The 14,989-nt window shown below is 38.2% G+C and overlaps 1 protein-coding gene across 1 annotated transcript in view; it reads left to right on the plus strand.

Moving 5' to 3' along the window:
• THSD7B (thrombospondin type 1 domain containing 7B) overlaps positions 1 to 14,989 on the plus strand; it is a 908,978-nt gene that overhangs the window by 481,197 nt on the left and 412,792 nt on the right. The window contains exon 10 of the mRNA XM_024243556.3: positions 130 to 245. Coding sequence (XP_024099324.3) covers positions 130 to 245 — 116 coding nt within the window. The remainder of the gene's footprint in view (positions 1 to 129; positions 246 to 14,989) is intronic.

The raw sequence follows: 14,989 nt of genomic DNA on the forward strand, positions 1-14,989 counted from the left end.
AGTCTTTCTTCCCTCACCTATTAAGGGAACATGAGGGCCTTAACATTTTCGGTTCTAAAATCCTATAGTTCTGTGTTCAACCACTTAGTCTCTCAAGGAGGCATTGACATGGTCTTTTCACATTGACAGATGTCCAGAATCTACTCGACCTGAAACTGTGCGCCCCTGTTTTCTCCCATGCAAAAAAGACTGTATTGTGACTGCTTTCAGTGAGTGGACACCCTGTCCAAGGATGTGCCAAGCAGGTAGGTGGATGCTGCATTCTTAGTTCTTTCTTCCCTAACCTGATTGTTTCTCCACAGCTTAGTAAGTGAGAGGTTGTGGAATGCGAGCACCATTTTGTTTTTTTTCATTTGCCTGTCACTCTGGAAACAAGTTTGGTAAAGTTTGTAAATGAAGTCTTGTATTTCCAAATCTATCAGAGCTTGGAAGAGAAAACAGATTCTCTTATTTTATGTCATAGTTCCACCTGCATGCATTGCAGGAGTATTCATCTTCTACTGACCCCATTGTGGCATTTTGAACAGTCATTCCCATGTAATTCCTTATAAAGCATCATCACTATCACAGTTTCTATGTGGCTCTTGTGTGTCTGGACCCTAATTCCAGGTATCCTCATTAGAATATAGGGCTTGAATATGATGCTCACATCACTGATTAATATAAGTACATGGAGTACAAGAGCAGATACATACAAAGTGTTGAACAAGTACAGAAATTGGCAATATATGATTTGTATTTCTTTATTCTTAATGCTGATACTTTATACATCTGGGTATATTTGAAGGTATTTAATCCAGGATACTTAACAGCAAAGTCCTAGATGAACACATAGGAGTATATGCTAAAGTGATCCTCTCTCTTAGAACAGATCTTTCCCCCAAAGTGTATTGCAGCTCCCTGATGGGCTCGTTCATGTGAAGATATAATTAATCGTCATCCCAAAACTCCATTTTGGCCTAAGATCTAGAGTTAATAACTTAGTCCCTCTCTCCTAGTCTCATACACTAGCCTTGGCCCTTTGGATCTTACCATTGTATGGTTACAAAAGGCAAATCCAAGAAAAGGAAAGACAGAAAGAATATTACCTCTAATGCCCAGAGTTCAGTGAGTCTCATCCGCTGGTCCCTGGGCTTCTCTTGGCAGCCATGTCCTCTCAAGCAGGGCGTGGCTCTCTTGCTGCACCAGCCTCCTGGAAGAAGAAAGAAGAAAGTATGCAGTTCTGCAGAGAAAAAAACCCGTCAGAGGTTTACTTTCCTTGGATAATTCCAGCTATGTGCATCTAAGATCCTTCAAATGCTCTTTGACTCACATATCTATAGCATCACTTCATGAGAGTGACATGAAAATAAGGCCAATATTGACATAGATCTGATGGTCATTCAAACACCTCTCAGTGATTGAAAACAGAGCTGTGGCACCTGTTGAAAATTATCATCTTTGTATTGCAATGGTGGAGTACCAGCATAAAGTTTTATAACTATGGCATTTCATCTTCCTGATGATCATTTGTCACAGAATTAATATAGTAGCATACAATGAGATTTGCTTATGGATAGAATCATAAATAAATACATTGAATAAGAAAGAGCTTTGAAAATACAGTGCTTTATTTATCTAATCTTTTGAGGGATGGAAAACGACAATCTCTTCTAGAAACTCTCCAAAACTTGTTTTTTTCTGAATGAAGATCCAAAGTAAATGAACTGGATGAACAGGGTTTGTTAAATAGCCAGGGTAATGTCATTTCAAAGCAGGCAAGGATAGAAAAGTTTCTGTCTCTATTCTGAGCCATTTGAAGGGCAGCATCTAGGAGGCTGACTTTGGGAATTTTAATCATAATGTACCTAAAAACATTTCAGGCTCTTAAAGATAAATATTGAAAAGATGCAAGGGAATAATATAATCTATAAGGATGGAGTTTTGTTGATGTTTAGCTATTTATTTTAGCTTCTTATTCATGAGAGTTTAGTATAATTCCTGTTAAATTGTTATAAGAAGAGACTGGATTTAAGAGAATACCCCACTGGCAGCCAGAAATTGGTGTTGGAGTTGTCGAAGTCTCTTGATACATAGGGAAGCAGATTAACTTTGTTGAGCCAGTGTGCCCTGGTGACCAGAGATTACTTTAGCCACTGCTAGTCCACCTATTCTATATTCAAGAAAATTCTCTCTGCTACCGGAGAGTCTTTTCCTAGCATTGGGTAAAGGCAACGGAATCACAAGGCATGTAAAATAATTGTTCCGCAAGCAACTTTAAATTTTACTCCAATTTGCAGAAATTCAATTAGTTGTTTAAATCATTGGCATTGTAATGAAAATAGTTCTAAGTCTCTGTGGTCTCTCTTTGCCGCCATCTCTTCAATCCCAGATAATTCTTTTCACAGCTTGGCAGTCAGGGACCTACAGAGGCAAAGCTTCAATTTTCAGATTTCTTCCAGCTTTCCATTTCAATCCTATTTACCCTAATTTTTAGTTTATAGCTTGGGACTAAGATATTATTAAGTAACTATGGGTTAATTAAAGGACACTATCAGAGGGGGAAAAATTTGGAGGAAATTGTATCTATAAGCCTATGGTTCTCAAACTTAATTACATTTGAATCACCTGGAAGCATTATTAATATGCAGATTTCTGGATCCATGACTAGAAATTCTGATTCAATAACTATGGGGTGGGTCCCAGAAATTTTCAGTTGTAAGAAGCTAGGGCACCCTGAATGGTGACCCTCCTCCTCCTCATCTCCCTCATTCTGATGAAGGCCATAGATCCATGAGCAAAACTTGCTTTAACTCTAGATATGTGGCCCTTCTTTCAGCTTCTTGAATGTATCTTGTTTTTTTCCCCAGTTTAAGAGACTGTAGATTGGGGCATAAGAGCATGGATGCTGAAGCCAGATAACTGTGGTTGTATCTTCATGTTTGCTGTGTGGCAGATATATTAATGTTTCATTGCCTCAGTTTTCTAATTTGTAAAATGGAGGTTAATAATAACACCTGCCTATAAAGAAAGCACTTAGACCACCTCCTGACACCGAGTAGGCACTGGGCAAGTGTTTGTATAGTTGTATAGTTTGCACCTGCTGTGCATGAGGTTGGCACTCCACTCTCTTCAGCTGCCCCTCCTTCCTGGGTCCTCAGCCTGTGTATCCACAAAGACCTGCCTTTCCCCTGGAATGCTGCTCTCATCTACCAGACTACTGTAGACTCCCCCATACTCCTCCATTAAGTAGATTATCCCACAGCATCCTATTCATCCCCTTAACTTGTCTTTTCTTGTTAGAGTTGCCTCTGCTAGATTTTAAGTCCATGAATATGAGGACCACTTCCGCCATCTTCACAACTGGATACTCTAAACCCAGCCTAGTATGGGGCATATAGTTGCCACTCAATGCATATGTTTTGAATGTACAGGTGTTCTGTAAAGAGATAGAGGAGTGCGGATTAAAATCTAGGCAGTGGATTTTGTGTCCTTGAGAGTGTCCTTCAACAGACTTTTTGGGAAATGGTGTCCTAAAACAGTACTTCTCAAACTTGAATGTGCATACAAGTCCCCTGGGGATCTTATTAATTGCAGGTTCTAATTCGATAGACCCAAATGGGGCCTGGAATTGTACATTTCTATAAGTTCCCAGGTGATACGTATATGTTGGGTATAAAGCTCTATGTAGGGTTGGGTTCATTAGAAATTTCTGGGTGAGGCAATGTCTGATCAAGGTTTTAAAGTGAGAAGCATGGACCAGGGACAGACCAGCAGGTGAGGACAGGGTGGGAGGTGAAGGGGAGTGGTTAAAAGTGGTTAACTTAAACTGAGAGATCAGGAAGAGATCCAGGAGGAGGATGGACCAGAGCAAGTGGAAATCTCGACTAATGAAGACAGAAGAACTCCTTTTTTTGTTTTGTGGCTGTGGCTTCAGGTTGGGTCATCAAAGTTGAGAAGTGGTTATGTCTGAGGTCCTCAAAGTTGACTGCACAATGGAATCACCTGAAAATCTCTGATGCCTGGATCCTACTCTAATATATTCTTATTTAATAGGTTTGTGGTAACAACCAGGGAGTCACTGGATTATGAAAATCCCAAACCACATTCATTCTAAACCTCTCAGAAAGCCAAGGTTGTTTAGGGGACCAAGTGCACCAGCAGTGATTTGTGACATAGCAATGGATGAATTGCGTCAGGTTTTATTTTGTCCTGACTTGATTCAAGAGCTAAAACCTTAAACATAAAGGAATTTTCAAGCCATGGACAATCTCAAGCCATGCTTATGATCTTCTTACTCCTCCTTCTCTGAGTCTCTCCTTAAAGGATCAATGATAGTCTCATATTTTTCTAAGCAAACCAAAGGTCTATCAAGCTTTGGCCTGTTGTGGCCTAATTTTTCAGTCCCTGTAATAAATTCACCAAATGATCACGAACCATTTCCTTTGTACTTTTTTTTTTTTTTTTTTTTTTTTTGCTGTTTTCTTCTATTCTTTTTTCAGCCTATGAAACAAATGCCTGCCTAAAGTATCCAGTGTGGTCTAGTTAATAATAGCAACAGCTCGCTTATTGCAACATTTCTCAGCCCTTAGTTTTTTCAGTGGTCTGATGTCTGAGCCTCATCCCAGCCCGCCCAGTCAGAATATCTTTAGGTTGGAAGGACATCTGTGATACTAAAATTCTCCATAGGTGACTTATAAGCAGTGAAGGATGAGAAACACTCATTTAATGCCTAATATTTTACAATATGTCTTCACATACATTTCAGCCTGTTATAGGAGATCATTGATAGTTGTTTGCCGAGGTAGTGTTGGAATTAATTATGTTGGCCACTGCTGTCATCACTGTCATTCCTCATGTTTTTACTTTAAGATCACAAATCAGTATTATTCTTTGTATGATTTATATAAGAGAATCTTTAAGGAGCCTCACTGCATATTTTCAACATTTAATTACATGAAGTTTCAAACATATGCATAAATGAATGCAATGTGAATACAAAGTATTAATGGTTAATACAATGTATTCATGTCATGATGGCTACACAAAGCAATTATCACCTCATGGACATTCTTATTCTGTCTATACATTAATCCCCACTTCCACACCCAAAAGGACTAGTTGAAATAATTGCCAGATATGTTTACCAGTTTATGGAAAGGGAGAATATGAAAGAGGTAAAGTTATTAGACTGAAGATAAATTATGGTATATTAAAAATAGAATATTCAACAGAATATTTCTAGAAACCATGGAGCTAATGATTAATTATTTGTCAGTCTCAAATAATTAGAGGCTGAAGGAACTCCTTTAACTTTCATCTCTAAGGAGTGAGCTAGAGAGTAGTGTCATGGTAACGGGAAGGCCAACAGCAGAGACTGCTGCTGGGAATTTGTAGGAAACCTCATTTGGTGGAATTCGTTTCCTCCTGTGTCAACCCTCCTGGAGTTACCTCTTGAGTTTTCAGTATCAGAAAGAGACAGTGATTTTTTTTTAAACACCTAAGCATGTAGCATGGATTCTTGAGTTAGATTTCCTTGATTCAAATCTCATCTCTGCCATACAAATTACTTTAAACTTGCTGTGTTTCAATTTCTTCCTTTCCAAAATAAGGTAATATTACCACCTACTTCAAAGAGCTGTTATAAGGAGGACACATGGAACAGTGCCAGGTATATAGAAACTTATTATTATTTGTTTTTATTTAATGTCAACCCCATTGAGTTTTTTTCAATCCACAGATGTCTGAGACTCACCCCAGCTCACCCCAGTCAGAATCTCTTCAGGTTGAAAGGATATTTTCAGTATTAAAACTCTCCATAGGTGACTCTTACTAGTGGTGGAGGATGAGAAATACTCAGTGCTTAACATTTATTTATTATTATTATTATTAGATGATAATGATGATGATAAAAGTTCCTTAAGGTCAGGGAGCTTGTATTATGTTGAGTTCCTGCAATTATTAAGTCCTCTACATGCTGGTATTATGGCACCTGTTTCTATGCCTGTATTGCTCTGGACAGACTATAAACTCAGAGGGTAGGAGTCTTTCATTTCATTAATGAACTTCCAGTGCTTAGTACAGTGTCTGGCACATGGTGGGCATTTAGTAATTGTTATTGAATGAATGAATAAATAAACACATCTCTTCCCCAGTCAGTTCTAATGCTTAAAGATTTTGCTTTCTTTTAAATGAAACTGTGGCATTAACAGATTATTCCACAGATCCAGGCCAATTAGGGAATTGGTCAATCTGAATGTCAAAAAGGTCAAAAATAACCTATTCTGGATTCCAGAATTTTGCCCACTGAAATACATACAAGCACTAACTTGCCTCTTTACTTTCCCCTGTCAAGCATATGTGGCCCCCTCCTCTTCACAGAACCATCCATACCTTTGTTCATCCATTTGTTCCCAAATAATAGAGGGTCTGCTATGTTTGAGTAATCAAAGCTTTGAGCCTGGAACACTGGCCCAGAAAATAATGTTCAAGGCACTTTAACACCTTGTTCTTCCTTGAGATTGACATTACCTAAATCTTTTTTGCTTCTTCTGTAAACTTTAGATAATGTTATCTTTTCCAAAGAGTTTTTTGAGAAATTAAACACAGTAAGATGTATAGCTCACATAGATGTCTCCAGACCCAGCTCTGATACATGAGTGTAGGTATCTTTGCCTTCACAGGTGTTACTGGGTATAACTTGCTTCCTTTAGTCTGTAATTTAAAGTCCATAGATCACTACATGGTCCCAGTGCTCAATAAATATTCCTGATAATTTAGTAGGAGGAATGACAAACACTTGGGCTTGTAGAGATTACAGTTTTCAATCATACTCCTGCCAAACTGAGGTGTTCTGCTGATAAAATTCATAAAAAAACACCTTTTCCTATTTCACAGGGGGAGAAAATTCATGGATAAAATTCTCTCAATTAAATATTATTTTATTTTTTCCTATGTGTATATTTTAATTATGGGATCTTCTGCCTGTCTTTATTAAAACCCAGCATAAGAAGTTATCAGATTTGGTTTAAAAAAAAAAATAACAACATTGCATTTGAGTCTGATGACCATATTGAGACAAGGAGGAACACTTACATTAGAATGGGAGTTGCTGCTCAGAGCTCAGAATTCTTAGTTAGTCTGGTCTAAACTCCTTCAGAGAAATGTTAATCCAAATAATATCTGGTAGGGAAAGCATTGTCAGTCCAGACTCTTTCCTCTCACCGCATTACTCCCTCTTCTTCCCTCTGGACTAGAGATTGATGTATATTTAGAAGGACCTGAAATCTACGGTATAATCTACTGGATTTTCTCTTGCATCCTACAGTGGCCCCAGGAGGTAAGTCTAATCATACATAACTAACAGGTGAGAAACCCCAGGCTCAGAAAGATGAAGTAACTGCTCCGAGGTTACCCAGTATGTTAGAATCAGAGCATGGTGGAAATCCAGGCTTCTCTCTGGCTCTAGGGCTTGTCTGTTTTTATCCCACGACAACGAGCTACTTGCTACATTCATAGGCACAGATAGTCTTGCTTGTCTATTAGCAAATCAAGAATTTGAAGCCCAGTACCTTTATTGCAGGCTTTGCATGTTATAGATCACACATTAATTTGACACGTGCTATCTCATAAATTGTCAGGACAGTTTAATGGTGAAGGAAGAGCTGTTTTATTAGTCCTGCTTCACAGATGAGGCAACACACTCCTCAAGGGAAGTTGCCGTATGGCCTCAAAGGAGCAAAGACCAAGTTAAAAAAACCCAGTGTTTAAACTTGCTACATTTTCCATCCTGGTGCCCCTGTTCAGCTACAGAAAGGCAAGCTAGACAAGTTTAATTCTGGCCAGTGAAAGGCTACAACTTTGGCATAGCTTTGCTTTATTTCACTGCCTCTTCCTATTAAATTTATATGCATTACTCTATTTGATTATTTCTATTTTAAAATTTTATTTTAATTTGACAAATAACTGTATATAAGTATGGGGTATAATGTGATGTTTTGATACATGTATACATGATGGAATGATTAAATTAAGCTAATTAATATATCCATCACCTCACCTGCCTAGAGTTAATAATAAAGCATATTTCAAAATTGCCACCAGACTAGGTTTTAAATGTTCTCACTATTCCATTTAATTCTTACCTCAACCTTATGTTGAAAGAATTATTACTCCATTTTATGTAAAAGAAAATAGGGCTTAAAGATAGAGCCCAAGGTTGCAAAACTAACATTAATAAATGCCAAAACCACATGGAATCCTAAGCTCTTAACCACTTAACAACAAATATTTGCTGAATGATCACTGCGTTTCAGGCTGTGTGCTAGGCGCTGTGTGTATATGGATAAAGTAGTGAATGAAGCATACAGAAATCTCTCCATCATAGAGAATACCATCCAGTTAGGGAAGATAGAGGAATTGAACACAAAACTACCTAAATAAAGGTGCCGTCACAAAGTGTGCTATGAAGGTCAGGGCACTATGGAAGAAGGCAAGAAAAATCTGATTTCCCCTCTGTCTAGAATGTCTCCCTACATCTCTACTGCTTGCCCAAATCTTACTACAGCCTAAATCCTAGCCCCCTCCACAGGGTTTGTTCTGACCCTTCTGCTGGAAATAAACACTTTGCCCTCTTAAGTCCCATACTGTGTCTGAAATGTTTGCAGTCTGGCTATTGGTAAAGGTGTTTTGTGTTCCTCTGAAGGACTGTGAACTCCTTGAGGGCTTAAACCTTGCCCTTTTCAGTTTTCAGTCCCCAAAGTACCAAGAAATAAACTTAAGGCAGAACAGAACTTAGTAAATCCATGTCAAATAAATAGATGCTAGCAAGAACCAATTTGCTTAAGCAAACCTAGCAAACTGCTGAACGAGAAGTTAGTCTACCTTCACAGCTCAATTTTCCTCATAAAAATTTGCATAGCTTAATGCAAGAACATATGTGGTGACGCTGGCCACACAATGTGTGAGACTTAGAGCATCAGATTTGTCTCTGTTTTCCTGGCAAATGTGGTTAAAAGGGAAAAAATTCTATCATTTTTGTTTATTTTTTGTTTACTTGTTTGTTCATTCATTTGTCTATCAGTCTGTCTATTATCTGTAATGAAGTTGTATGAATATCTCAGGGAAGCAAAGCCTATTGAATTGCTAATTTCTTAAAGTCATTTCCCACTCATGCTTCAAAGTCACCAGCTGGGGTAGTAGTTACAGTTTTCAACCATATGTTTATGGGAAATACAATGCACTGTCTGATAGGGTTTCATTCTTGATAAAAACCCAAGGCCATATATAAGGTGAAATGCAAAATTGTGGTCATGTGCCATCTTTTAGTGTCCTAGACTAACCCGTGGGTAAAACTTAAAATAATTGAACAGGTTTCTGAAAATGTGGTCCACAAACCTTCAGCTCAGATCTGTGTGGTATGCTTGCTAGAACCCTAAGATATTCTGATTTTGAAATTGGAACTGGGGCCTAAAAATCTGCATTTTTAAATTAACTTCCTTAGTGATTCTAAGACACACTAAAGTTTGGAAACCACTATATTGGAGAAGCATTGGATGTAACCATAGACCAACAGATTGTTTAAGAAATGTGTGACAAGCACCTACTATGTTGTTTTAATCAACTCTATTTTAGTTTTTAAGGATCAAAGAACTTTAAGCTACATTAGGTAAAAGGGGGCTTGGCTGGGCACAGTGGCTCATGCCTGTAATCCCAGCACTTTGGGAGGCCGAGGCAGATGGATCACGAGGTCAGGAGTTCGAGACCATCCTGGCTAACACGGAGAAACCCCATCTTTACTAAAAATACAAAAAATTAGCCAGACATGGTAGCATGCGCCTGTAGTCCCAGCTACTCGTGAGGCTGAGTCAGGAGAATCGCTTGAACCCGGGAGGCAGAGGTTGCAGTGAGCTGAAATCATGCCACTGCACTCCAGCCTGGGTGACAGAGTAAGACTCCATCTAAAAAAAAAAAAAAGCCGGGCTTAGGGGGGTGGGCTTGATAGGAATTTATAACAGATCTGGCAGATGTCCAAATGTAAGAAAAAACCCTATGGGTGTGATGGGAACTGTAAACGCTGGGATTACAGTTTAGTTTATAGCTGGAAGTAATGCTGGAAGTGCTGGGATTATAGGCATGAACCACCATGGCTGGTCCTTTATTTATTTATTTATTTGTAGAGACGGGATCTCACCATGTTGCCCAGGCTTGTCTGGAACTCCTTTTGCTGTCCTTCTGCCTCAGCCTTCTGCAGTGCTGGTATTACAGGTGTGAGCCACTGTGCCTGGCCCCGGTTTGTATAATACTTTTGTGCCAGGTCCCTCAGTGGCTCAGAAGCCTGTTGGAGCAGGCCCTGAGGCCAGAGACTCATGTGGAAGGAGAGGGGACAGTGATGCACAAAGGCAGCAGGGACTGATGCAGGAGCATCCCTCGGGAGAGGGCTTGTGGTGTTCCGCAGGGAGGTTGGCCTCTCCAACTGGCTCAAGCTCTGCTTTTAGGAGGAAATTCAGAACCTGGCTCATCCCTCTCTTGTGCCTCCACCAGTTACACTCTGGGTGCTAAACTATTGGAAGAGACTAGCATGTTTCCAATAGAAAAGGCTCGCTTTTTTTTTTTTTTTTTTTACTTCACAGCTTTGGTTTGGGAAAAGGGCTGTTGTGAATTAGGTAGAAATATAGAAAAGGCAAATGAAGCTCCAGAGGATAGAAATGCAGTAGAATAACACCTTCATGTGGAATAGAAACTGGGAGAATGAGGTACTCACTCTGAGTATGATCAGAGTCTGATATTACTCACTCTGAGTATGATCTGAGCGATATTTTACTTCAAACAAACAAAATATGCAGTCTGTGTGTACTTGCATTCTTACCAAAATGCCTTGGCTATGATTCCTATCAGTGGTCTATGATAAACAGTGCTGTCTTGGTTGTCTTATAAAATAAACCAACATACCAAAGAAAACAAAATAAATTTAAAAAGCAGAAAAATAAGCAAATGTAGGTTTGGTGTGTGGAGTTCTGTTCTTTACACCTGAAATGCAATACTATGCTGTCTTAGTTTATATCTAATAGTGACTTTAAAGCACTATTAATTTCCTTCATGGAACAGCCAAGCTAAGCTATGTTACCGTTAATAAATCTCATGGCACATGGATATTTAAAATGATTTATTGTTAGCATTGGTGGCAAAAATCTGTGTTTCCTTCAGTGTGAGTGTTCTTTCTTTACAAAATGCTTTTACTTCTGGCTCGTTTCATTCTCATATCTGTAGAATTCTCTGCAGACAATATAATATGATTCTTATTTGTCTACAGAGGTAAATGAGTTGTTTTATAGAAACCAAGGTACCCATTCTAATTAGAAGTATATTTTTAGTCTTTTGATGTACTTCCTATGAAGAAATTGAATAAATTAGCTTTGATTTACCTGGGATGTTTCCTTCAGTTTATTAAATTATCTTCTGCAATTAAAAAGAATAAATTAGTTATTTTTTGCTTCTTTGGCTTTGGTCCCATTTCAATGTGATTTCTAAATTACAGTGTGGTTTCCGGAGGTTTTTGACTCACTGGGTTAGCTAATATGATGGTAGATTTATGAAGTGTTTAATTTATATTATTATAGTAAAGCCTAGAATTAGAGGTGGAGTTAAACATTAAGATCTTAATATGTCAATTTGAAACTTCAGGTTTTATAGAAACATCAAATAATTTATGTATGGTTAAAAATCAAGTAAACATGCCAGTGGGGGAAAAAAAAGCTACATTGGTGGAACAGCTATTATAAAAATGTTGTACATTTTATTGTTAAAATATTTTTTTATTCACGGTATTGAAAAAATAGAGAATGCATAAACAAGAAAATAAAAATCACTTAAAATAAAAAAAAAAAAAAAAAAAAAAAATCAAGAAGCTACTTTATGCTTAAATGAAATAGATTGCTCATGGTTTAGACAAACAACTTTTAAGTGTCCCCTAGTAGAAAAATCAGCCCTGGATAGTCTGTGAATCTCTTGAAGTTGTTTTGAAATTAAGTTGCTACATATAGATGGTTCCGATAGAATATCTCTTCAATGACATGTTTTCAATGATAAGAAATAAAATATCCAAAAATAAGTATGCTAGGAATGATAGACTCTCTGCCTTTTGAAATCTTTCCAAGTTAGATTTAATTCGCTGATATCTAAAATACGTTTGTCATATTGTATTTTGAGACCTTATGGATAACCAAAGGAATACAGATCACACGAATGTGGTGGCAAGTTCTGTTGCAAGTGTGTTAATTTCTAACTTGAGCCAGCAATATCCTCTCTCATTGCTGAATGACCCCAATGCTTTTGAGTGGATGTTTGATTATATTTAGTTTCACAGTGAATTATATTCAGTCTTAAGCTTCTGTCTTATTCGTTCATGGGTACTGGGAAGAGCTTGACCTTTTTTGGAATCTAACAGACTTCTGGTGGACTCCTGGTATTAGTCACTTTTTCGCAGTATTTTGAACTTAAGTTAACATCTCAAACTATATGCTCATGTGTAACATAGATATAACATGTAATATCTGTCAGACAACTTCATAGGGTTTTCTTATCCCATGCAAAGTTGCTCAATATGTGATAATTTTCTCCATTATGTATTTTTTTCTACCCCAAGTAAGTTGTAGGATTCATGACTATTTAAGCTCAAGCCATAAAAATTATGAATTTTATAAACAGAAGATACTTAGCAGTGTGTATGTTTATGTGGGTGTGTATGTGTGTGCGTGTGTATGTGTGTATGTCGAGACAGAGAAAGAGTGAGAGGGGGGCTCTCAGAGTGGATCAATAATAATGTTTAGTATTTAAACATTAGGACCTGTTTATCACATATAATGTTATTTTATATTCTTGCAATGTAAACATGCAATGTAACATTGCAAGAACGTAAACATTGCAAGGATATAAAATAACATTATATGTGACCAACAAGGTCATACATGGTCTTGAACCTTGAAGAATTCCATCTTTTCCCAAACTATCTTTCCTTCCACCCAAAATCAGAAACAACTGAGAGTTAATCAAAGCAGAGGGAGATCAAAATATCAGCTGCTTCTCAACCCCAGAATTAGACAGGCTTTCCTACCTGGCCACAGCCTATGCTGAATAGCAAAACATTCTCCTTGGGTGAGCACAGCTGAGAAGACAGAAGAATATGTGCATTTTCTGAGCAGACGTATCCCAAAGAAAGAAAAGGAGAGAGCATATCATAACAAGAAACATATCAGTTTCTTGTTGCCAAAGTAATGATTTACATCTCCACAGGAGATGTAGGTGAGGGAGGTGTAGAGAGTCGAGGCACAAGAACTACTATGGAAGTGGATCTCCCTTCACATGGAAGGCATCATTAAGAGGACTCCACCCTTGCTGTCTGGTGCTGTGCGACTTGGTGAACTCTCACCCTAATACCTTCCACTGCCTCCTTGACTTCCCTTTAGCTATGTCAGCCTCCTTTCTGACCAAGCTTTTTTCCATCTCATTCAGACTTTCACTTGCTGCTCCCTCTTTCTGAGAATCTCTTCTAGCCTTTTACCTGGGTGCCTTTCTAAAACTTTTCATTTTTTTAGAAACAGGGTCTGGCTTTGTCACCTGATGGAGCACGAGGATGCAGTCATATCTCACTGCAGCCTCAAACTCCTGGGCTTAAGCCTCCTGAGTGGCTGGGACTACAGGTGCATGCCACCACGCCTAATTAATTGTTTTTATGTTTTTAGAGGTAGAATCTCTCTATGTTGCCCAGGATGGTCTCAAACTCCTGACCTCTAGTGGTGCCTGGCCCTTGGGTGCTTTTATTCAACACTTTTCTTTCAGTTCAAATGCCATTGCCTCAGAGTGTCTGTCTCTGACTACCCTGTTTAAAAATCCCCCTTCTTTCTGTTTTTTTTTTTCTTCTTCATTACTCTATATTATTTTCTCAGAGCAATTATCATTTATCCCAACTAGAATGAAAGTTCCATGTCTTGTTCTCTGCTGAAACATGTTGAATGGTGACTGCCACAAAGTAAGTGCCTAAATATTTGTTGAATGAATAATAATGGATGAGTCAGTAAACCTTTTTCTAGGGCTTACTATATACCAAATTTTATGCCATCTGCTAGTTACATTAAGATGAATAAAATGAGGTTACTTTTATCATGGAACACTTAAATAGAAATTCAGGCATGCAAACACATATTTTCTATAACAGGAATGTGTACAGGACATTATGGAGCCAGAGAGAGGGGAGTCCTATGCTTGGGGAGGTGAGATTTAGTAGATCAGGAGTTACCAGGTAAACATGGAATAGATGTTTACAAGTAGTAAGTAGCAGAGGAGATATGTGTGCAGAAGCTTGGCTGTGTGTGAGTACTTTGTAATTGAATGAATTACAGGTGGCTAATGATGCTTGGGATACACAACCCATATGGGGGAATGATAAGAAATAAAGAGATATGCAGGTACCCGCTCGTGAAGACATTCTACCAAGTTTGTATCTTATCTGGAATTCTGGTGGAATTTACATTTTAACCATGAGTGTGATAAAATCACATTTATGTTTTAGTAAAAGAAAATAGTATAGAAAATAATGAGGGGAGACAACATTGGGAACCAGTGGAAAAATTAGGGGACCATTCAATTATCTGGGCAAGAAATGAGGAAAATATTTTCTTCAATAGAAAAGGGGAATTGAAGTTACCTTAGTCTGTTTTCTGTTACTTAAAACAAAATACTTGAAACTGGGTAACTTATAAAGAAACAAAATTTATTTCTTACAGTTCTGGAGGCTGGGAAGTTCAAGGCTGAGAATGAGCATTTGGTGAGAGCCTTCTTGTTCGTGGGGAGTCTACAGAGTCCCAAGGTGGCACAGGGCATCACATGGTGAAGGGTTGATCATGTGAGCTTAGGTCTTTCTTTGTCATCTTACAAAGCTACCGGTCCCACTCCTGTGATCCCTAATCCCATGAATCCATAAATAAAATCCAGTCACCTCTTAAAGGAGCCACCT

This window comes from Pongo abelii, chromosome 11, assembly GCF_028885655.2.
Source record: "Pongo abelii isolate AG06213 chromosome 11, NHGRI_mPonAbe1-v2.0_pri, whole genome shotgun sequence".
Taxonomy (NCBI): domain Eukaryota; kingdom Metazoa; phylum Chordata; class Mammalia; order Primates; family Hominidae; genus Pongo; species Pongo abelii.